Consider the following 22,791-nt stretch of genomic DNA (forward strand, 5'->3'; position numbering starts at 1 on the left):
AATTCATCAGCTGGCGAGGATGTTGACTTTTTTTGCCTGGGACATGTAGCTTTAGCCTCATGTCTTTTAGCATGATCTCATGTATGTTGCCATCAAGTGCACATTTAAGATATTCACAAGATATTTGTCTTAAAACGAGCCAGCTGCAGACACCGTTTTCAACCACATCAGGGAGCTAACAGAGCTAGTGCCAGCTGATACAATCTACAGTTGTCATTTCAGCCGGGAAAATAAACTGAACAGTCTGAAATCAAAGACCCCAGCAAAAAAATGGTGGAAGTCTGACCTTCAGAGAGGAGCCTCGAGGGCTGACACACTTGAAGGGTCTGTCCTCCCCGTCCATAGTGTCTTCCACCTTCTGTCTCTTCTCAGCTGCCTCCGCTCTCCTCCTTTCAATCTCCTCCTTCATCTTCCTCTTCTCCTCCTGGGAAAGACAGATGCGTTTAGAGTTGAGGCAGTTCAACAGATTTTTTTATTTCAAGAAGGAACTTTCTGTTAAGTCAATTGTAGCATATGTAGGTGGCGCTCTGTTCTTTGCCAGCTGAACCTTGCCGGATACTGCTGCTCATGCTGCCCATTTCTCTTGTATTTACTCTAAACAAACCACTGTTACTGCTGGAAACCTAAAACACGCTTCTTGTGCACAAGTGGATTTTGCCTGGGAACAAAGTAACAGGTTTGTTGCAGCAAATGCAAAATCTTTCAAGAACTGAGATAAGTTGAATGACTTTCATGTAACAAAATGTATTTTTATTATCATGTGTATTATATTGAATAGCATAAGTCACCAACATGACAGGCAGCCAACAATCAGGAATGCAGCTGACCCAGACAATAGATGCGCGCCATTCTCTAATTGATTTGCTTATGAAGCAGGTCAGAAACAAATTCAATTAGTTAGAGCAAATTCTTATTTACAGTGATCGCCTGCCTCAGGAAAAAAAAAAGCCATTTTGAAAAGCTGGAGACATGTAGACTATCAACACTTTTTTTTGAAGCAATTAATGTATGAACCATTTGTACTGTATTCAGAAGAGAGCTGTTGCCTGGCAGTATATCAGCCCTCTCCAGCAGCCTTGTCTTAGTTAATTAGTCTCTCTGTATCTCTGGGCCATCTTTTAATTACAAACCAAAAGGCCTCATTAACATCACACAAGAGGAGAAGAACAGGGGCAGATAGCGAGAGACGGGCCGCCGCATTCGGAGCCAAGATCAGGCCAGTCAGGTTAACAGCGAGAATGCGAGCCTCGGAGCGAGTGGATGAAAGGGAAAACGAACAGCATAGCGTGGTTGAATACAGATGTGAACACATAGGAAGGAGGAGGTTATCACATTTGAGATACATAAGGATGGGGTTGTTATAATAGCAGGAAGAAGGAATGACATACATGAGTTACGAGTGGGGTCCCGAATAGGTTTAGTCATGATAACAGTGAAGTATGGTGAGATAACGTCACCGCGGTGCTAGTATGAGTGTGATGCATGGGTTTCAGCTCACACAGGTGTAAAGGCTAAATCAATGTGAAAGTGGTGGAGTGAAAAACAAGGAAAAAGGATGTGGGTTGTGAACTTTGAAGATATAACTATAGGAAATGAGGCACATAAGCTTAAAGTCAAACTGAGTTTTTTCGGGGAAGAAATATGAATATTTATCCTTGGTGTGTGTTGACTTCTGTGGCTACTTGGTCGAAACTGTAATTACAAAATAGAAGAAATTAAAGGTTGATTTATTTTCTGCAGTTAAAGCGCTGCATTAGTGTTCTCCAGGGAGCACTAAAAATAGATATCACTTAAATTCCAACAGCCACACAGGCAGTTAACCTGCAGGGGGCCTGATGTTGCGTTTTTCCACGACTCCATGCGTCACTCTTTGCGCTACTTCGCACCATCATATTCGAATCACGGGGGAACATACAGAAGGATGAGCTTACAGAACTACTTGTTGCTGTGAGATTTGCACGGTCTGGATCTTTGTCATGGGCTGCGCAGAGGTGCAGTGGTTAGCACTGTTGCCTCACAGCAAGAAGGTCGTGGGTTCAAACCCCGGTTGCCCTGGCCTTTCTGTGTGGAGTCTGCATGTTCTCCCCTTGTCCGCGTGGGTTCTCTCCGGGTGCTCTAGCTTCCTTCCACCATCCAAAGACATACAGGCTAGGTTAATTGGTGACCCTAAATTGTCCTTAGGTGTGATGGACTGGTGACCTGTCCAGGGTGTACCCCCGCCTTTCGCCCAATGTCAGCTGGGATAGGCTCCAGCCCCCCTCTGTGACCCTGTACACAGGGTGTACGATGGATGGATGGAGATTTGATGATACTTTTCGTTCATGTTATTTCAACACCTGCTTAGACATTTTCAAGCTCTGCAGCATTAACACCACCTCTGCCACTGGACTTACCACTTACCATGAAAGAGATGGCTAATGCTAGCTAGACCCACTCTTTTCTATAGCTCAGTTTACTGTTCAATCATCAACATACCAAGTATACACATGACCAAAATGCCGTTTCTAACGGTCTAAGGTGCTAAAAAGTAACAATAATTCAACTTACAAGACAAGACACCATTAAACACCTGGATGACTGAGAATCTTCACAGACACCATTAAACACAATACAGTAACTGACACTAAACGAGACTATTATTGTAAGCTGGAGTGAGCATGGGGTGACTGGAGCATTATAAAGTGTGCAGTGCAATCCATATTTTAAGTATGTACACCTTATATATAGTGCAGGGCAACGATAAAAATGTTTATTAAAACATCGCTCTCTCTTCCCTACCTCCTCTCTGGCTTTTTTCTCCGCCTCCTCCTGCTTCTTCTGCCTCTCCTCCTCCTCCAGCACCTTCCTCCTCTCCTCCCTCTTTCGCTTCAGCTCCTCGAGCTCGGCTTCAGCCTCTTGCTGCTTCTGCCTCATCTTCTCGAACTCCTCGCTTTCTGCGTCGTCGCGGCGTCGCTTCAGCTCCTCCAGCTTGCGCTCTGCCTCCAGGCGGGCAGCGTCGTCCTGGTCGTCACCTGGGGACACCTCGGGGGAGCGTACACTGCCGCGACTGGGACAGACGAACAAACGAGGGTCAGAGCACACATGCGGTTCACAACACGAACAAAAACTGTGTAAGTAGGACGCGCTGCTTTGACATTTGATACAAACTGAATATTTTAACATACACTGGAAGGATTTGTCTCTTTCACGGACAAGCAAACACACACAGACGGGACAAAAACACATGTGCACAAATTCAAATACCAACACTCACCTTTGCAAAGATAATGTTACAGTACATCTCAAATTTCATCCAGTGTTTAAAGCTGGGGACTAACTTTAGGTGACCCGTGTTCAAAACACACTACTGCTCTGCTACAGCTGAACAAAAACAGCTTGCTTGTTTGCTTGAAAATCTGATTTAGACATGTTTTTCAGTTACTCTGCAGATGCTTTAGGCAACACTTCCATGCTTTTCTACCAGCCTGAGCCACATACAATAAACGTCAGACTCCAACATTCAGCATATGCAAAACACTGCGTTAGTGTTATGATATAAAAATTAGTAAGACCAGTCTGCAATAGTATTGTTCACTACAATTTGTTTTAATTTTATTACCTATAATTTTCTTTGGGATTTGCGTGTTTCCTCTCCCTTCTGGAAACCTTATTTTGAAAAATAAACAGTGTGCTTTGGTTGTCAGGTAGCTTGCTCTTCTCAACCCTAACGGTCAAGAATATTAAGTTACTGCAGTACTTTTCCACAACTGACGTGTATACAGGCACTGATATATCAGCATTCGGTCATAATTGCTGAATTGCATTCAGGTAATTTTTTAGATTTTTGAGGCCCATATTTAATTGAAAACATTGTTTCTTCTATCCCCAGTTTGGCCTCAGTGGAAACCAGAAGGTCACTTGATGTGTGTTACTGCGTCTGTGTACCTGAGGGTCCTCTCAGGTTTCCTGTGATGTTTGGGAGCCGCCTCCTCATACAGCCCTCCGTTGTGCTTCCCCTGCTCCTCCCTCTCCTCCCTGACCCCGCCTTGCTCATTCACCTGCGAAGAAAACAACCACGGAGACGGTGAACAAAAATGCCTTTGGTGGGTGTGCTGAGTGGGCGGAGTCTGTCATCTGACGTCACCAAACGAGAACGAGAATGAGAGCACACCCCAAACAAAATAACACAGAACATCATATAACACAGCGTCCACTCAGGAATTACTACTGAGACAGGATTACGCAACATGTGATCACCAGGGGAGTGTCTCCAGCTGTATATTTTCTGTCTCTGACTGTTAACCATCAACAAAAACATGATTCAAGTTTTGTCAATTATAATCATTATGTGTCCATTATAGGCCCACTGTGTGCACTGCCAGTCAAAGCACCTTATATTATCAAGCTGTAGCAAAGAACACAGAGCGCATTTGTCTTACTATAGAGTGCATTTGAACATGATATAGGCTGAGCTGGTGGACCTACTCACTGTAATTAGATCTTTTACAAAAATCTGAGATATAGCAGGCACATGTCAGTACCAAGGAAAATAAATCACTCTATTATTACTAATAAGAAATAAGATGTCTTTATCTTAACAGGGAAAGTTCCAAGGAACGCTAAGTGTCTTTGAGCACTGTTTACACAAGGGTATTTAGAAACTGAGAAGAGCTCTGGCCAAAAAAGGTCAGACAGACCTAGACTGACAACAAAATGAAATGCTTAGTTTATAAGAGTGCTGTGTTTGTGTAAGAGAAGGCTACACAAGAAATCAAGGCGCCAATTAATCACTTCAACTGTGTAGAGAAGAGTTTGGGAGGCAAGGCTAATGGGTTGCGTGATAAATGGAGTTCACAGGCTTGCGTGGACTTTACAAAACACATTGAACTGCAACAGATTATTTTGGACAAGTTTGTGATTTGTAGTTCATTGGGCCACTGACTTGATATTTTGGTAATTTCCAATGTAATAGAAAAGTTACAAACAATTTCCATTTTATTTGGACATTTCTGTAAGCTTCTAATTTTAGGGGTTCTAAAATGAGCCCAAAAAGCCTTATATAAAACACCAGCCTGGAAGTATACACATTAAATGATGGCTCAGTGATCTCCTCATAATGTCCCCTTGCAGTAAATGCACTGATCATTTAAAATGACATGATGTTTCTCTGCTACAGTGAGTTTTTGGAGTGGAGTCAGTGTAATAAGTGCTGCTGCTCTCATGGCTGAGGTGGAAGACATGCAAGAAAACACAGTGACCACTCTGTGAGGCATAGCATTAACCTAATCAAACATCTGACTGCATGGCTGCAACCACACATCATAAAATGGAGGCCCAGTTCCCAACAAGTTTGCAAATGGTGCAAACCACGCTGTGACGACACGAGGTGTCTGGGTAATTTCAGCATCTGGCTCCGACATAAATCACATAGTCAACAAGATAGCCTTATTAAGGGAGTTATTTGTGGTTTGTTCTCGAGAGATTTCTGTTTACACATCTCTTCAAAGATGCATCCAAACACTGAAGTTACCCGGAGAGATTTTCTGTGCTGTGCATCACACCTCTACTGAAAATCTTACCACACGTATGATACCTCATTATCCTCTGAGTGCAGTATCTCAGATACCTCATTGTCCTCTTCCGTGCCATGTCTGAGTGTCATAGACTTGTTGTCTGATGCATAATCTACATAATCATCTTCAGGTACCTCTCCAGCCTCTGAAGCTACTGCATCCTCCTCAGCCACTGAATTTGTTGACTTGGCCTGGTTTGAACTCTCACTGACTACTGAATGTGTTTCTTCTTCAGGGAGTACCTATGACAAAAGGTTTGTAGCAGTTCTTTGAAAGAAAGGTCAGTGAGTGACTCAAGGGTGTGCACTAAGAAGTCAATAAATCAATTCCCATACCTTGTTTTGAATGTTAGGTTCTTCAGTTGATTCCTACAGAAACAAGTACCACATTTGCACGGACTGTCAGCTACAAAAGTACAATCAACGGCTAAAACAAATGAACAAGAACGAACCGGTGACCCACCTGTTCTCTCAAGTAAGACCTTCTAGGTTTGTCCTCCACTATTTCCACTTTCTGCTCCTCGTCGTCATCTCCGCCCTCCTCTGCTTCCTCTCCAACCTCAGGAGCAGCCTCTTCTTCTGGCTCCTCTCGCTCCTTCTCCTCTCTCCTAGAGCCGTACACCTCTGTCTTCTCCTCTTCATCCTCATTGTCACGGTAACGGCCCCTACGCCAGGAGGATGGCCTCTCCTCTTCTGCGTTGTCTTTCTCCGTGGTGCCGCCGTCGTTGTCCTCAGTCGCAGTGGGGTCCAGCTGCCTCTGTCTCTCCAGCGCCTCCTTCATGCGTTTCTGCCGTCTCTCCTCGCGTTTGGCCATGCGCTCCTGCAGGGCTTGTTCCTCGTCGTCTCCGCCGCCTCCTCCGAAAGAGCTGCTCACAGTCTCTGTCACACTAGGAGAAGACAGAGGAGACAAACATTTCACTGTGTGGTCCCTAATGAGAAAGGAGCCTTGAGGTCAGAACAACAGAAGTCAGCTGTTAAAAAAATGTGGGAAATGTGGGCAGGGAAACTGAACGCATCATATTATCTCCTGTTACCAATGAGATGACCTTGATCAAGGCCTATAATAGTTTCATTGTGGTTTAGTGGCAAGAGACTCAGGTTAATTTTTAGCAGTTCGCAGTTTGTGAGTAACTAATGTGCAGCAGGGTGATGCTGAGTGAGCATGAGCATGGTGCTTTGAAAAGGACAATGAATGACTTACCCTGGTGACTGATACCAAAGAAATGTGCTAAAAGAGATTGAATGTTCAAGCAAACTCTCTCTGGGTTGCAAAAAAGACACAAATTCTATTAAAGGAAATCAAAGTTTATGAGAGTGGCTGCCACATTATAGTCAGCTCTTTAGCCAGCATGTGGAGAATGCTGAAAATTGGCTGTATTGACAGATCTTCACCACAGATATTATTTAAAATAAACTATTGGTCAGGCCTTAAAATAAACAGAAAAACAGTAAATGTCTCTTGGATTTCAGGTCTGGTCTTCATTTTTTGCCTGATTCAATAGTTTTTTTGCATACACTCACTCAGATAGCAGCTATACCTAAGTACTACAATGTAAACAAGCCATGTTAGCACCTCAAGCACAGCATAGCTTTCAGCTAAATGCTAAGGTCAGGATGCTAACATATTCACAAAATCGATTTTAACATGCTGATGTTCAGCCGGAAATGTTTACCATGTTCACCATCATGCAAATGTTAGCATGTCAATGTCTGCTAATCAGCAAGCTGAGTAATTGTTTTGCAGGTATCTGGTCATAAAGTATCGGACAGCTAAAATTTTGACCTGACAATGGTGCTAGATGAAAGGTCAGGGGATCGCCAAAGTTATTACAGTTCATCCTCATTTTGGATATCTACGCCAAATGTCATGGCAATTTAATACTGACACATTTCACCACAAACCATAAATGTGAACCTCATGGTGGCACTAGACAAAAAAGTCAATGAATTACCAAAGTCAGAAGGGTTCATCCTCTGTGGCCCATTAATATTTTTTTTTAAATTAATGGCCATCCATCTTACAGTCCTATAGTTGATAAATTTAACTCTGGACCAAAGTCGTGGACCGACTGAGTGCATGGCTAAAAAATATATATTTATTATATATCTCTTTCAGTCCATCAAATACCAACTGTACATTGATCCACCTTGCTCCAAATAGCATGACTCATAATATTCGGACCTAAAAGTCTGGCAAACATTATCCTTGCATCTACACAATCAACAATGGCCAGTCAACACTAGGTCCTGTTTCAGCGTCCTCTTGCACAATCGCCTTGTTGTTTGACTGGCCCAGGATGTACCTCTGAGCTCATAGCGAGGAAACATTCATGACCACAAAGCAGTGTCTGTGTTGCTAGATGTCAGAGCAACCCACCACTTCCACTGCGGCCAAGACGATTGATCTCATAGCCTTAGACTGCATAGAAATGGATATTTAGCCCCTTTGTTCTTATGGCAGTCTTTCTGATGGATAGGTATGAGATCATGAGTTGGTTGTCATATTGACAGCTGGTACCGGATAGAAAGTGGAGTTCACTTCTTGCATTGGTTGACTTAAATTGAAGGATGCAAAAAGAAATGCCACTTCACTGAATTTCATCACTCAACACCTGACAGTATTACAATATTATGTCATCTTAGCCACCATAACTACACACAGCCGGCCTGTCAAGCTTTGGATTTCTCCACATATTCAAGTGGTGTAATAAGCGGCTGTAATAAGAGCAAGACTCTGCATCTAAAGATTTTGGAGACTTTTTTTTTGTACTTTTACTTTTGAGTGTCTGCTCTAGTGTAAAATGAAAATGTTAGCAATCATGTCCAGCTAAATAGCTTACTACCTACAGTAGTTAACGAGTGTTCCTACCAATCATTAACTAATATCATTATTTTCTGGGGTTGAGAAAAAGCCCAGTTCACAACTACTATTGTGTATTTCCACACTGTGTGGACGCTAGTCCTGGATTTTAGGAGTATGAATGTTAGCATCGTCCTGCTCTTTATTAGCTTTGGGGAAGTTTTACTGTACACTCCAGCAACCCCAAATTGACAGTTGCCAGCTAGCAATTCAACAGCTGCTTTTGTCTACTTCTGTCTGAAAATGACACAGTGTTTCAAAAATTACCATTCATTTTGTTAATCTACCACTGTTATAACTGTAAATGGCATATGTGCTGTGCAAAAATGAAAAGCTCAGCAGCAACTGAAAGTTAAGGCAATAAATTGTTGAAAGAATTTATGAAAGAATAAAACAATTGACTGTTCTCACTTCCCAGAAGTCTTTCTCAGTGAAGGTTGTGAAACAGGACTCCATGATTATTTATTGATTAAGTACAACCCCTTTAACTGGGTGGGATGGTATGACAGTGACAGTTTTTTTCTCCCTCTTTCCTGTCGCTCTTTTGCCTATTTGGCTGGACCAAAAATTGAGAGCTAAGTAGTCTGCGGACTATATACTAGACACAGACAACGCCTGTGTTGTAATACGTGTATCACCTGTGGCTGTTGGTCATGACCAGACTGTCTGGCTGTCCGCTAGGCTCCTCACTCTCCCTGCTCATCAGCCTCTCCTGGCGTGCCCTGCGCCTCCTCTCGCGGGCCGCCTCCTCATCATCATCATCATTCCTTGCCAACCTGAAGGAGACAACAAAAGAGCGAAATAAAGAGTGAGGGAACAAAGAGAGACATTTTCTGTTTTTTTTTTTACTTTCAACCTGTCACCTTTTCCCCCTTTTTTGCTCAATTTAGCTTCACAGTTAGAAACTACAATGGGAATGATTCTTGATATTGGACTGTAATCATCACAGTGACCAAACCTGGGGGATTTGTCTGGCACTCCCCACCCCTCCTCCTATCAAGCTGACCTGTCAGCTGTGCAACAACCAATACTTCTTATCGTGGCTGCAGTTTTCACGAGCTGATAAAAACTCAGTCTGGAGACATGGCTTGGCTGGGGATAAGAGAGAGCCAGAGAAACAGTGCATACAGTGGTCTGGTAAGCGTTGGAACAGAGCAAACTGGAGAGGTGTGTGGGTATGAGAGACTTTGTGCACTTGAAAATAACCACTAGCCTTAAAAGTTTATATTTCTACAAGGAATTTAACACCACATTAAGCCTACAAATCCCATATTTCTTGAGTTAACAATCTGAAGGTAAAAAATCTCTTGTCAAAACTTCTTTAAGCAGTATTTTGTGCTGACGTAGGTGGAGCGAGCTTTGTTTTAAAGATACTGCTTCATGTTTTAATAAAACTCTAGACACAAGCTTAGCTTATGAATATCACCGTCCCAGTTAAAATGAATTGTTAGACATTTTCAGAAATACACTTTCTTGCAATTTCTGAAAAAAATAAAAACGACTACCAGCACCTCAAAAACCCCACCTTGTATCTTGGTTTATTCAACTTGTGTGTTTGATCCAAATGTTTATCTTAAAAAAAAGAGCCAGGCTAGCTGTTTGACCAGTCACTATGCTAAGCTAAGCTAAGCTAAGCAGGTGCTGGCTGTACCTGTGTGTAACGGATAGGTATTGGAGTGGTATCAATCTTCCCATCTAACTCTCAACAAGAATAAAGTATATATATATAATGTAATAATATATATATAATATAATATATATAATATAATATAATAAAATATATTTTGTGTCAAATTTTTCCTTAAAGAGAAGTAAGCAAAACTGAGGTTCAATCTCTTTATCTATTTATGCTAAAAGGAGGTTGTAAGATATTGCCTCTTGGATCCTGCTTCTTGTTTTAATAAAATTCTTAACACAAGCTCAGTTTTGCCGATACATCCATGACAACACAAATATTTCTTTACCTTTATTTTTTTTTTTACAATCCAAGAATGCATGCGTGTATATAATTAGAAGAAAACTCCACCCTTTAATATATTAACAGTGTGAAACACTTCCCCTTTCGGTGGTGTATTTTTCTTACTATGCACAACTGGTCAAGCATAAAGTAGATGAAGCAAGGTTAATGTCTAAAATATCATATGTAAAAATGTGTTTTTTTTAATTAGACACAAAGAATTTGAGAACTTCTTCTTTCTAGTGTCTTCATCATGCACTGCTTATAACAAAGATAAATCTATTATAAAAACAAAACAATGCCAACATCTACAAACCACCCATACCCTGAATAGAGCAAAATCCAAAGTAGACATGCAGTGGATTATGCATGTCTTTATACGCAGTGGGTTAAGTAAAGGGTGCGGCTGCGATCATCAACACAACTCTATTGTTCACACTCTCATGAGTTACTGTATATTTATGTGCTTAAATTTGATTGAAAGCAACAAGTTGAGGCCTTTCTTCTGGGTCTGGTCCAAAGTCAATCTGGCAAATTCAGGATATCTGACTGAAATAGTAGTAGACAGGTTTAGTGAAAGAGGCTACACCCAAAAAGTAAAGTATATTTGATACTGTGTTACACATTAAAGCATCATAAACTGAGGATATCTAACAGTGCAACACAACCAGAGACAGAATTCTTCTAAATCAGCTCCCAAACTGCTGTGTTTCTGGCCACCTGACATCTATGAACTCAGCTCCATGCTTGATCTGTGTTGCCCTGACTGACCTTTACACTCCCACTGCTTACCACATGCCTAGCTACCTAACATCACAGCGCAGCCTTTGAGGTCAGCCGGCGAAGCGTGCTATTGCATGTTAATTGCAACATGTGTGGTGAGCCGAGCTAAAGCTGCTTGGGTTTATGTTAGATTTTACAGCTTGTGAACAACAGTTTCCTTCTTTCTTTTCCTTTCCCTTCGCTGTTCACCAACGCCTCCCGTTTCTTTCTCTCAGATGAGGAATGTTGTCATAACAGAACAGATTCATCTGTTAACGCCCAAGCTGGAACTATGGGACGGTGACATCAGTGACGTCAGGCAATGCTTCACATATGTGCATCTTTAGGGGTAGAAAATAAAAGTCTTTTCAGCCTTAAAGCTAGCCTAAGTAGCTTTTGCTTAAGACAAGCCACTGTGGCCGCAAGTTACAATGACAATATGTAATGGTGATTGCATAAAATCTTAAGTTTGCAAACATTATCCACAATAAGCTAATGACCCTGAGTATAGAAGTGAACATTGGCTATTATTGCTTGAGAATTCAACATTTATTTGTAAGAGGAAGAATGTGTTTGAAAAGTTACATAGTCTCGCTTTAAATAAATACTTTTTTCACAAATATTTTTCACTCACATTCATATATTCCATCAACGTCAACTGAGCTCCCCCTGCAGCAGAAACTATATTAACTCCTATTTAAAATGCCAGAGTGATTTGTTGTTTCTGTGAAGAAGAAAAAAAAGTGAAACAACTGGCTTAACTCCCGAAGGACTGCGCCATCCCAGAAACAGCACCAAATGTCATGAGAAAGAGGAAAACGACAACAACTAAAAATGGAACAAAAGAGTCCTTGGTGGCGGTGCCGACGACAATCTCAGGGTTAAAGATTCCTCAGTAGGAGAGAAGAACAAACTCCTAAAAGCTGAATTAGCATTCCTGTCAATCACGGCCTTGGCTAGAGCCGCGTACACAACCAAAGCCCTGATTTCATATCCCTTTCCTTACCTAGGCCCCAAACTCTATCAGCATACTGCCACAGAAATATGGGGAGGGGTGGATGGGGTGAGGGGGGGGGGGGGGGGGGGGGGGGGGGGGGGGGGGGGGGGGGGGGGGTGTAGGGACAGAAAAAAAGGAGAGTAAAAAAAAACAGCAAGTGAAATAGAGAGTGACGATAAAGAGTGGGAAATGAAAAATGGGAAAGGAAAGGGCGTGCACGATAATGGAAAAAAGAGTAATCTGCTGATTTTATCATAGACGGCACCTTTTCCTGCACAGAATGATGTGCAGCTGCAGTTATAAACTTCAGGTATGGGTGTCTGTCAGAATATAGTATGCAACAGATGCCCTTTTCTTTGGTGGCCAAATACAATATGTAAGGAAAGCACACTTTTGACTGAAAGCTAATATGGACCCCTATGATGCAGCTAAAAAAAAGTCCTGTTAGACATGTGCAGTCCTCTTTTTTCTTCGCATGCTGCATAGTACAGTAAAGCAGGCTCCTGCATTCACTAAGCAACTCTCAGCTCAGACCGCACAGACACACAAAGCATCGCCATCAGCGAGCCTATTAGGGAGAAATATGTCCAAATATTTTCTTTACAGCGAAATATCTCAGAGATGTCAGTGAAAACAATTTGGGAAAAGCCCATGAGAAAAGACTTCTTCACCCCTCCTCAAGAGGAGAGGGACGGAGGGAAGGGAGGGAGGAGAGCAGAGAGGGAGACAGAAAAGAAAAGCTGCTGTGAACAGAGGGGAGGGGAGAGAAGGAAGGGATGGAGAGGGTGGGGGCTCTGCTTATGCTGTCAGAAATGCTGACCCATTCCCACGCTGGCCTCCCTGGACTATTTCCCTTCCTACTGTCGGCCCAAAGAACCACAACGTACCTCGTCTGTCTCTCTTCCCCACCCTGCGCTCTGCTGGGTCTAATCCAAGCATACCCAATGCTAGCTGTGATAGAATTCCTCTAGACCACATTTATTCTTATTCAGAGATGAATGAGACAGAGTAGCGTGCTTATAAAACATTAATTAAGTGTACACTTGTACTTGTGGTGAGTGAAAGTAAGACTGGGCTATTTAGCTTAACTCCTATCCAAGCTGATGGTGGTGAGTTAGAAGCTGACATACGTGGCTCAGCCTCTCCCTCCTTATCTCCCTTTATCTGTGTTTCCCTCTCCTTTCCTGTCAGAACCAAAGGTTTACGATCCAGGACCGGGCCATGTTTGGAGTGGTCCATTCACCCGGGGCAGGGATTGTTTGGCATGGGTCATTCATGGAGGATGGGTGTTTATTTCCTCTGCCCTTCCTGGTCTCTCAGTGGGGAGGGGCCAGCACACATGTCAAGAGTGAAGTGGAGGAAGAGGAGTATGGTGGAGAGAGAGAGGGAGAGAGAGGAGTGGAGCGGGACAAGGCAGAGGAGAAGGACATGGATTTGAAAATGTAAGTGGAAGAACAAGATCAAAAGAGAGAAGCAACGGGAAGAAGAGACAGAAGATGTGAAAGTAAGAGGAGGAGGAGGTTTTGGATTAAAGAGGGAAGGAAGAGAGTGAGAATAAAGAAAAGAATAAATAGAACAAAGGGCTGAAAAAGAGAAGAGAGAGGAAGAAGATGAGGAGAAGGATGGGGCCGGAGGAGAAAGTGGGAGAGCAGAAAGATAGGAAGAGGGCGAGGAAAGACAGTGACACCCAGGGGAGACGACAAAGAATGAGGAAAGAGGAGGAGATGGAGTATGACAAGAAAGAAAAGGAGGAGGAGACAGAGGGAAATGGCAAAAATAAACACTTCCCAAAAAGGACACCAAAGAAAAAATTTCAAGTCTTTTCCAGCATCAACACTGTACATTCAGCAAAGCCTTAAATAACTTACATTCGACATAGTTTGACATTTAAGGAAATGTGCTTTTATGCTTTCTTGCCAGGAGTTAGAGGAGAACATCGATACCACTCTCATGTCTGTACAATAAATATGTTACAGCCAAGAGACGTTATCTTAGCTTAGTATACAGACTGAAAGCACAACAAGTTTTGGTTGTACTGTGCGGGACTATTTTTCTTGGCCCGGTGCAGTGACTCAAATTTTCCTCTTATCTAAATCTCTAAAAAATGAACTATTCCTTTAACAGTTTAACATAAAGCAGTGATGACTCACCACTGTGGTCGTGCAAGACCATCTATCTATGTGCAATGTGTAAATATTCTGTTATGGGTATGCCTGCGGCAATGAACTGCTCCAGCTGCATTTAGCAGGCAGTAACAACAGCTATTTTGTGAAGTATGCGTCCTATCACTGCTACGAGAGCAGACTATTTTTAGCTGAAGCAGATTTGTTCACTGAAATGACTGGGAAAATTCCACATCCATGTGCTCTTTTCGGAAAAGATAGGTAGGGGGGAAAGCAGTCGAGACATTCCTGTGTGACTGAGTTTCATTGAACAGAAACATACTATAGCATTGACGCGCAGCATGGATAGGAGAACTGCAGTGCATGAGAGAATGTGAGGAAACCTCAGCAGAGCAGAAAAATATGTGTGTGGCTTAACTGAACAGAACTAGAAGTGAATTGAAGCCCATTGCGCATCGCTATGTCAACAATCATTTTCTTACGACTATAACTGAGGCTGATGTGAGACAGAACAGGGAAGGCTTGGCTGTCCTCCCTCCATACACACAAGCTTGCACACATACACTCAGTTGCAGTTCAGAAAAGTGAATGGAGCTTATCAAACATTCATCACCTGATGCTGATCCAACGCACACATAAGATAACAGCCGCATGGTTAAGTGGCTGCATGCACTCATCCTAACCCCTCGTATGCACACATGCACACACTAACAAGCACGTGCATAGCGGACGCACGCCCCAGCATGAACACAGTTGCACAGACTGTGGGATCATACACACACACACACACACACAGTCTGTCACACACAGACAAACTCACTGTCCCAGCATGTAGGAAACAGCTCATGGAGACCTGGCCAGTAAACACTTATAATAGCCAGGAATTTGGCATTCCTACAGCCGTTATTATATTGTCCCACACTCTCCCTGCACTCTCTGTCTTCTCACAGCGTGCTCAGTGATGGTTGAATGGAAGCAGGCCAATGAGACAACATATGGCTTTGACTAGTTTAACTAAGAGGGGCATGTAAATATTGATTGTTTCAATATATTGGCAGAAATGGAAACAATGTAGAGATGTAATCTCTTATCAATAACAGGAGCGGCGTGTCGCCTGCCAGCTGAATTATTGCTGCCCGGACCAAATAAACAGTCATGAACAAACTCCCACCGAGCTGAAAATGTAAATGTCGAAGGCGCTTACAACTCTTACTCTTTTTCGCTCTTGGCCCATTTCTCTCTCACTCAGTCAGCCCTCATCTCCTCCCTCTGTCGTCCCTTCTTAGTCTACATTTTCTGCCAAATTCCATCTTCTCCGTGTAACATAAACACTCCAAAACTGCACAAATAATTCTAGCAGCAGGGGGTTTATGGGAGTTTTAAGCTATGAAACATAACAATGGCGTTAACCTTCACTTCAATCAGCTATTTAGAGTGCATCTAGGGAAATGAGGCATAAAAGTCTAAAGAGGTAAAAAAAAACTGAAAAGATACCAAGAAGTAGAACACTGCCTAACTGTTAAACAACATCAGAATACACAGGAGCGATGCCCTAAAATGAAACCAAAAATCTTTTTCAGCATACAAAGACTGTAAGCAGCAATGCTATGTGAACGAGTAAGTTCATTTCATTCCGACCACACTTCGAGAGATAAAGAAATATGCATGACATATCAGCCGATATTACTTTGTTAGTATAAAAAGGATTTAGCTTATTACCAATACATGAAATTACTACGTGTAACGTGAAACTCACGGATACTTATCACACGATTTCCCCTCAGCTTACCTCCGCTCTCATCAGCCACGTTTCTAGCCAGAGCAGGCAGTATTTTTCAGCAAAACAGCTCTGATAAACCAACTCTATGCTACCTGCCCAGCACCAAGTGATAGACAGACACAATTAGCAACTAGCTGGTAAACAACAGAATAGCATTTAGTGGCTAAAGAGCCAGATATTTCCCTCATGCGTTGGTGGAGACCAAAACAGAGCTAAAAGGAGAGAGAATAGTTAACTTCAAATGAATAATAATGTTGCTCTATATCTAAATAACATGTAGTTTGCTAACATGTTGTCAAGGTTGTCCATGTTTAGCTTGTTCCACTGCCCCCAAAGTAAATTACCGAAAAGTAATGTAACTTTAAAGAATTGTGACCAAGATATGTACAAATATGTATTGGTTGTTATATGTTGTGGTTGGTTATGTAATACTTTTAAACTACCACAATCACTCAGCATTTCTGTGTTGCACTTTCTTGTTACTTATTTGCTGACACATACATGCTGACACCATATATCTCTGATAAGCTATTGAGCAATATTACTGGCCATGTAGAGCTATCAGTCAGACTTTACTACCTCACTACCATATTATTCACTACAAAACAAACAACTTAAATTCAAAATAAACTTTGTGCCATCCATATGACACACACAAGCTGGCAGGCACTTTATTTTCAATGTCTGGATGGATGACTTAACCCTGAATTTTATTACCTAGTATATGTCCTTCACTGTTGTGGATGATGTGCACAGTTTTGCAGACTGCATTTTCCTTTATACAAGAAATGCTATTTTAACTTGAGCAAAGAGGCTTGTTCATCGCTTAAGGTAAATGCTACTCACGTATACTTTGTGTCATAAAAAAGAATTATCAGAGAGAAACATCTATGTATTCGGCAGTGGTCAGACCTGTGTCAGCTTGTTTTTCTTCAGTGATGGAGTAACTGGCTCTAATAAAACTCTTCTCACAGATACATCAAACAGGCGAGTGACCTTGGCCAGTATCTGCATCCAGATCAACCCTCATCCTTAATTGGAAGGGCTACAGCACAGATTAAGAGACTTTTGTGAAAAGGGCCCATAAAATGTCTCCTTGGCACACTATGTTCTAAGTTCTCACAATAAAAAACCCTTTTTACTATTCTTGATTACTGCACTTGGCGTGTTACCACTCAATCAATTTGTTGAAATGAACTTTAGTTTAATCAATTTCTTCCACTGAATCAAAGAGAGTTCACAAGGCCATGGTATCTGGGAGAGAAAATTGAAAAGAGGGAGGGCGGGCACGATTGAACATTCCCACTTAAAGGTCATCACATTGCTTATCCGATTTCTTATCAACCCTTTCTAGCCTGAGTCGGGGGGGGCAGACCTAGAGGAGGGTCTAAGCTATTAAAGCTGGCTTCTTCCAGTTCCAACTTGGCATGGACGTCAGAGGAGGTTGTGCATTGAAAACCAGAGCTTCATTACACAACAAAGGCAGCTCCCTTAGCTTCACACAGCCTAAAGCTGATGATACACGAGGCAACTTTTTGAGCAGTGTTGGTGGGCAATCTTGCTAGTGGCAAGTCCGACTATGTTTTGAACGGAGAGCGCTGGTGCGGGGCGGATGGCGGAGTGGTGGCGTAAGGGGATTACTGAAATCTTTACTCATTACCATTGACGGCAACATTGCCCTGCACGATTGCTCTAAAAGTTGCTCTGTGTATCATAAGCTTAAGGAGTAAGATCTTTCGTGAAGGCAACGTTGCCCCCTCTGGACTGCAGGTGTTCTGTGGCTGCAACTACAAATGAAGCCACTGTGGCGGAGTGACTTTTTAAACACTTCCTGCTTTGCAAGAGAATTAGTTGAAAAATTCTGGAGTACTAATCTGCAGACACAAATGAAAAACAACCAAATGGGTCTAACCGTTCGGCCTCCAGGCGCATCTCCTCCCGCTTTTGCCTCCTCAGCTCCCGGCGCCGCTCAAAGTCCATTTCCTCCATGATTGTGCCCTGAGGGATGACATCATCAAACACAAACATGTTAATTTACTCAATTTCAGGAAGGAAGCAAGGAAAGAAAGACAAGAACATTCATGTAAGTGTCCTGAGAGGGCAGAAATTCTGGTTGAGTCAAATGGAGTCAAAACATTCGATATCCTGCGATGAAAATTCTGTATTTAAAGTTAGAACCCTTAAGATTTTCATGAAATGATACTGAATTCAAGAGTTACCTCACCAACGTCAACCTCACTGTTTACTGATTAGTTTCCCACAGCCGTATCACAGCTGTATCATGTTGCTGCTAATGCAAATGGAACATCCTGATTCTGTTGCTTCACATTAAAAGCATTTATGTGGCGTAACACGGAGTGGCTTTTATTGCAGCCACAGGAAACACAGTGCATTCCTTACCTGCACTACCAGTGATTGCTCATCAAAACTGCATCCACAAAACAATATAGGCATGTTTTCATCAGCATTTCATCATTTTGAATTTTTGCAAAGAATAAGAATAATTGACTAGCTGCTCAATTAGTGTTTGCTGTTATATTTAACTGCTATTAAACTTGTGACAACCATCTCTAAGCATGGTGTTTGCTAAATCAACCAGGACTGAAATTTGTACAGTCTATCCATCCACACAGTGGGTAGTCACAGTTTTTGTATGCTAGCCTCAGCCCGAGGTGACAACAGCTTGGCTGAGATCTCTGCCCACAAACTTAGGTAGAAAAACAGAGGAATGAGGCAGAAAATTAAAGAAGAGCAGAGACAGAAAGAGGAAGGAGAAGCCAGCACAGGATGTCAACTCAATCAGTTAAGAGCATCTCTCACTAAAAACTTCCCGCAAGGGTATGTGACTGGCTGTGCAGTGAGGACTGAGACCACCCAGGAGCTGCTGAGCCTCCCATCATACGTCTACGATCCCTGCTTAAACCACCGGCAACAACTACTATACTCCGGAGCAGAGTAAACAGATGCTAGCTGAGCAGTTGAGGGAAAAAGACAAAGGAGCATGACATAATAAAAAGACATCACTGAATAAAGTCATATTCAAATACTTCATCAGTAGGAAAGCAACAGTAGCTGAAAAAATGATGCTTCAAAGTTCAGTAGGACAAAAGGAAGAACTATGTCTGTCATACCTTGAATTAGCCTTCAAACAATGTATTTCCCTTCACACCATACCAGCTTTTCACAATGCCTTCTCCAAGCAGAGACACAATGCAACAACTTCTGGTAATGGTCTCCCACAGACCGGCCTCAGCTGACAGAAAAAACAAATGCCTGTTCCCTTCCCTCCCTGCTAGTTGTCCCTCCCTCCATCCCTCAGTGACCTCCTTCCTTCATTCCCTCAGCCTTACCCCCTCCCTCCCTTCTCCATCCTCCATCCTGTCTCTCCTACTCTCCCTATCTCTACTGCTAACTTTTCCTGTGTTGTTTACCTACATGTCAGAGCTCTGTTCCAGGAAGTGACTCGGCACTTGAGCCCAGCTTCCTCTGCGTTATAAGCATGCTTTCTGCCTGCCTTTTATTTCATCTTACAGTCCCATACAAGAGGGGTCAAAGAGGGCCTCTTTTCTACATGGACATCTGTATATGAGTATATAGGTGCAGCATTTGTGCGCATGGATTCACACTCAAGCATGCAAACAAGCACTTGCAGATGTACACAAGAAACAAGAAAAACACACAGACGGGAGAGAAATGCTAAAAGAAACCATAATTCCAAGAGATCCTCTAACCTTTACTGCCCCTCTGCACTCTGCATCTTCTCACCCAGTCTCCCCCCCCCGTGAGCCTGTACAGTAAACACAGCCTTGTCTCCCCGCTATTACACTGTAAAAGCCTCAGTGGCTTGGAGGAGGGAGGGATATTTTAAATACCACAAGAATTCTCTGTTAAGATGCATGCTTAGTGTCATTTGTGAAATGGGAGGGGGGGCATTCATACAACCGTAATTAAGACAAAATGAGAGCAAAAACTAAAGCAGACAAGGCCTCCAAACATTACCAGTCTAATCACATACTTCCTAGAACCAGCGACGCCAAGGGAGACAAAGTTATTAGTAACGCAAGCACGTTAGAATATACAGTTGTCGCAAATAATGCATGATTTATGCAGCACAGAGGACTGCATTTTCCTTTTGCCATAGATTATTTAAAAACCTGTCATTTAAATTAAATTAAAGTAGCTTTGTCAACAAAATTATCATATATACAAGATCCTACAAGAATAATACACCTTAGATAATTCTGTTTTTCAGGCTGATATCTGATGTATGAATAGGGCAGTTCAATGAATGCAAGACTGAACGCAGAAACAGCCACATTGTCTTGTCTCCACATGGGAGAACACCAGGCGTAGGACAGAAGAGGAAGCCTGCGGTTTGCAGAAAAAGCCCTCAGTACGACATAGAAATGTAACTGTTGTGTATATCACTGAAGGGACCACCCACACTTTGCAAAAGCTAACAGAGGCAGAACGAGAGAAAGACAGCATTCCATAAAGTTGAGCAACCTGGAGTCACAAGTTTGTGACATTTTCAAATGTTTTACATGTTCAGACCATCTTAACCTGTCCACTGTCAAGCCTCGTCTTCCATCTGTCCATTTATTCCACTGTTTTATCTCTGAAACCTGTATCCATCCATCCCCCCCTCCCATCTCATTCTGTCGCTCTCATATCTCTCCTCCTCCCCCTCTTTCCCTATCCCTGTCTGGCCCAAACTTCTACAATGGCTATAATGACACATTTACCAGTCAAATTACTACCTGTCGAGACTGCCAGACCCTGGCACAGAACCCAGTGTCTAAGTGCCAGCCTCTTAAAAAGCCTTAAAAGCCAAGTTGATATTATCCTGACAGCCACTGGGATTACACCACCTTACAATGCCTCTATCTTCTCACGATGTCCTGAGTTAAAAGCATCAAAACAATGGGCCCCAATTGGCCAAATGAGACACAAAGTAGATCAAGCAGCAGTGTGGGAGAAAGGCTGAAGAATAAGTATGGGCCAATACCACATCTATTTTTGGATTTAGTGAAATGTTCCTAACGCTGGCTTAGCATTCTGTGAGACAAGAAGACTGCAGCTTTTTGGTCGGATTTGTTACTCTAAGTACTATCCCCTCGCAACTTTTAGACAAACACATTAATCTCCACATTATGGTTATGGAGCTATGCGAGGAATGCTCCTATTTACTCTCTGATTTTAGCAGAGAGGACTTGATAGAGCCTGCAAATTACTCATTCACATGCCTGTATAAAAAAAACCTCCTCCTTTGGATCTTTTTTTCCCAGTGTTTTGGTCGGTGAATAAAGGGAGTAAATGTGAAGATAAACAAGTATAAACTAGCTTAGCGCAAGTTATATGCTTGCCAGCTGTGTAGGCTGCAAATAAAGGAACAATGGTGACTTGTTACAGCTGGTGGTTACAAGGCTGAAACAGTCACACACAGCTTCAGCTTTAAAAAAAAACAAAACATTTATGACAGTAAAAAAAACTTAATCCAGTCTTCATGCTGACATAAGCTGCTACAGTCTTTAATCAAACATGAACAAAAATCTAACATTAATCCTTTATTAAAAACTTAAAACATGGTTCCATGACCGCCTTATGCCCGATGTTAGCTGGGATAGGCTCCAGTCCTACGCGACCCTGTACGCAGGATAAGCAGTAGATGATGGATGGATGGATGTTACATGAGTAAGTAAATTACCTTCAGTTGTTGACATGCTACCGTGATAGCAGCTCCAAGTAGTTAGCCGCTGCAGTGCTTTAAGTTAAATGCTAAGGTCATTGTGATAACACGCCAACAATGGTTGTTCAGTCTTGGCCTTGGGTAGTCCTAACGACTATAACAACTGTCGTTACAACAGCCAGGAACACTAACGAACCAGCGGTATCGACGATCCTGGCAAATGAACCCACTGAGGTTAAATAGCTTAGTTTCCCCACCAGTCAGTCAGAACTGAAGAAGTCCTTTGGATTTGGGAGGAAACGTCTTCTAGTATCTTCAACCAAGTCCAGTTGCCCTTGACTTTAACCTTCTTTGAATGCCCGCAATGACAATGCTAAATTGCTAATGTTTAGCAGCTGTAATTTTTCCATGTTCACCATCTTATTTAAGCGTGACAGCATGCTAACATTTGTACTTAGCTCTAAAAAATAAGTCCAGCTGAGTTACCAGTTTTACAGATATTTGGTTATAAACAAAAATATGGGAAATTGATATACTGGTATATACCATTTGTTTTCATTTAAATTAAAAGTCGAAGAGTAGGACCATCTAACAGTGCCAGCACAAACAGTCTGCAGTTATCGGATCTGTCCAGATACCCTAAAAAAAGGAATGGTGCATTATTACTAGGCCTAAGTTGAAAGAGTAAGGACATAAAAGCAAACACTTTCACGCTACACATACTACTGCTTTCCTCTTGAGAGGAGAGGAGAAGAGAGAGGAGGGGAGTTACAGGTCTGGCAGATACAGAGTCACAGCTGTGCAGGTGTCCAGGTGAAGAGAGGTATTCCAATAATCTGTAATGTGAAAGCAACACTGGCACACAGCCTGACCTTTCACGTCTTTGCATCAGTGGAAGAAAGTATTTTGTCCACCTGCTACAGTATGTTGGAGAACTCAGGAACTACTTATTCTCTTTTCCCAGCCACATGCCATATGGTTTTTCAGAAGCAATAGGGTATACCTTGGAGACTAGGTGACAGAAGAGTCTGTTTCAAGTCCTATAGTGAAACATGCTCCGAAAGTTTTAAAA

At 42.3% G+C, this 22,791-nt stretch overlaps 1 protein-coding gene across 8 annotated transcripts in view; it reads right to left on the reverse strand.

The window, feature by feature from the left end:
* The window catches only part of cald1a (caldesmon 1a), a 62,294-nt gene that overhangs the window by 12,238 nt on the left and 27,265 nt on the right, over positions 1–22,791 (reverse strand). For 3 of the 8 annotated variants that reach the window (XR_006828487.1, XM_046071656.1, XM_046071654.1), the window contains exons 2-9: positions 17,943–18,028; positions 9,050–9,187; positions 6,015–6,438; positions 5,888–5,920; positions 5,573–5,794; positions 3,925–4,037; positions 2,779–3,046; positions 287–424 (exon numbers count right to left, since the gene is read on the reverse strand). Coding sequence is in view for 7 of the 8 variants with exons in the window: in XM_046071656.1 (XP_045927612.1) it covers positions 287–424; positions 2,779–3,046; positions 3,925–4,037; positions 5,573–5,794; positions 5,888–5,920; positions 6,015–6,438; positions 9,050–9,187; positions 17,943–18,019 (1,413 nt within the window). In the remaining variant the exon portion in view is untranslated. Of the gene's footprint in view, positions 1–286; positions 425–2,778; positions 3,047–3,924; positions 4,038–5,572; positions 5,795–5,887; positions 5,921–6,014; positions 6,439–9,049; positions 9,188–17,942; positions 18,029–19,161; positions 19,293–22,791 lie in introns of those variants that run through there. The other 5 variants (XM_046071658.1, XM_046071657.1, XM_046071655.1 and 2 more) reach the window with 4 other exon arrangements.

This window comes from Micropterus dolomieu, linkage group LG16 (assembly GCF_021292245.1).
Source record: "Micropterus dolomieu isolate WLL.071019.BEF.003 ecotype Adirondacks linkage group LG16, ASM2129224v1, whole genome shotgun sequence".
In the NCBI taxonomy this organism is placed as follows: Eukaryota; Metazoa; Chordata; class Actinopteri; order Centrarchiformes; family Centrarchidae; genus Micropterus; species Micropterus dolomieu.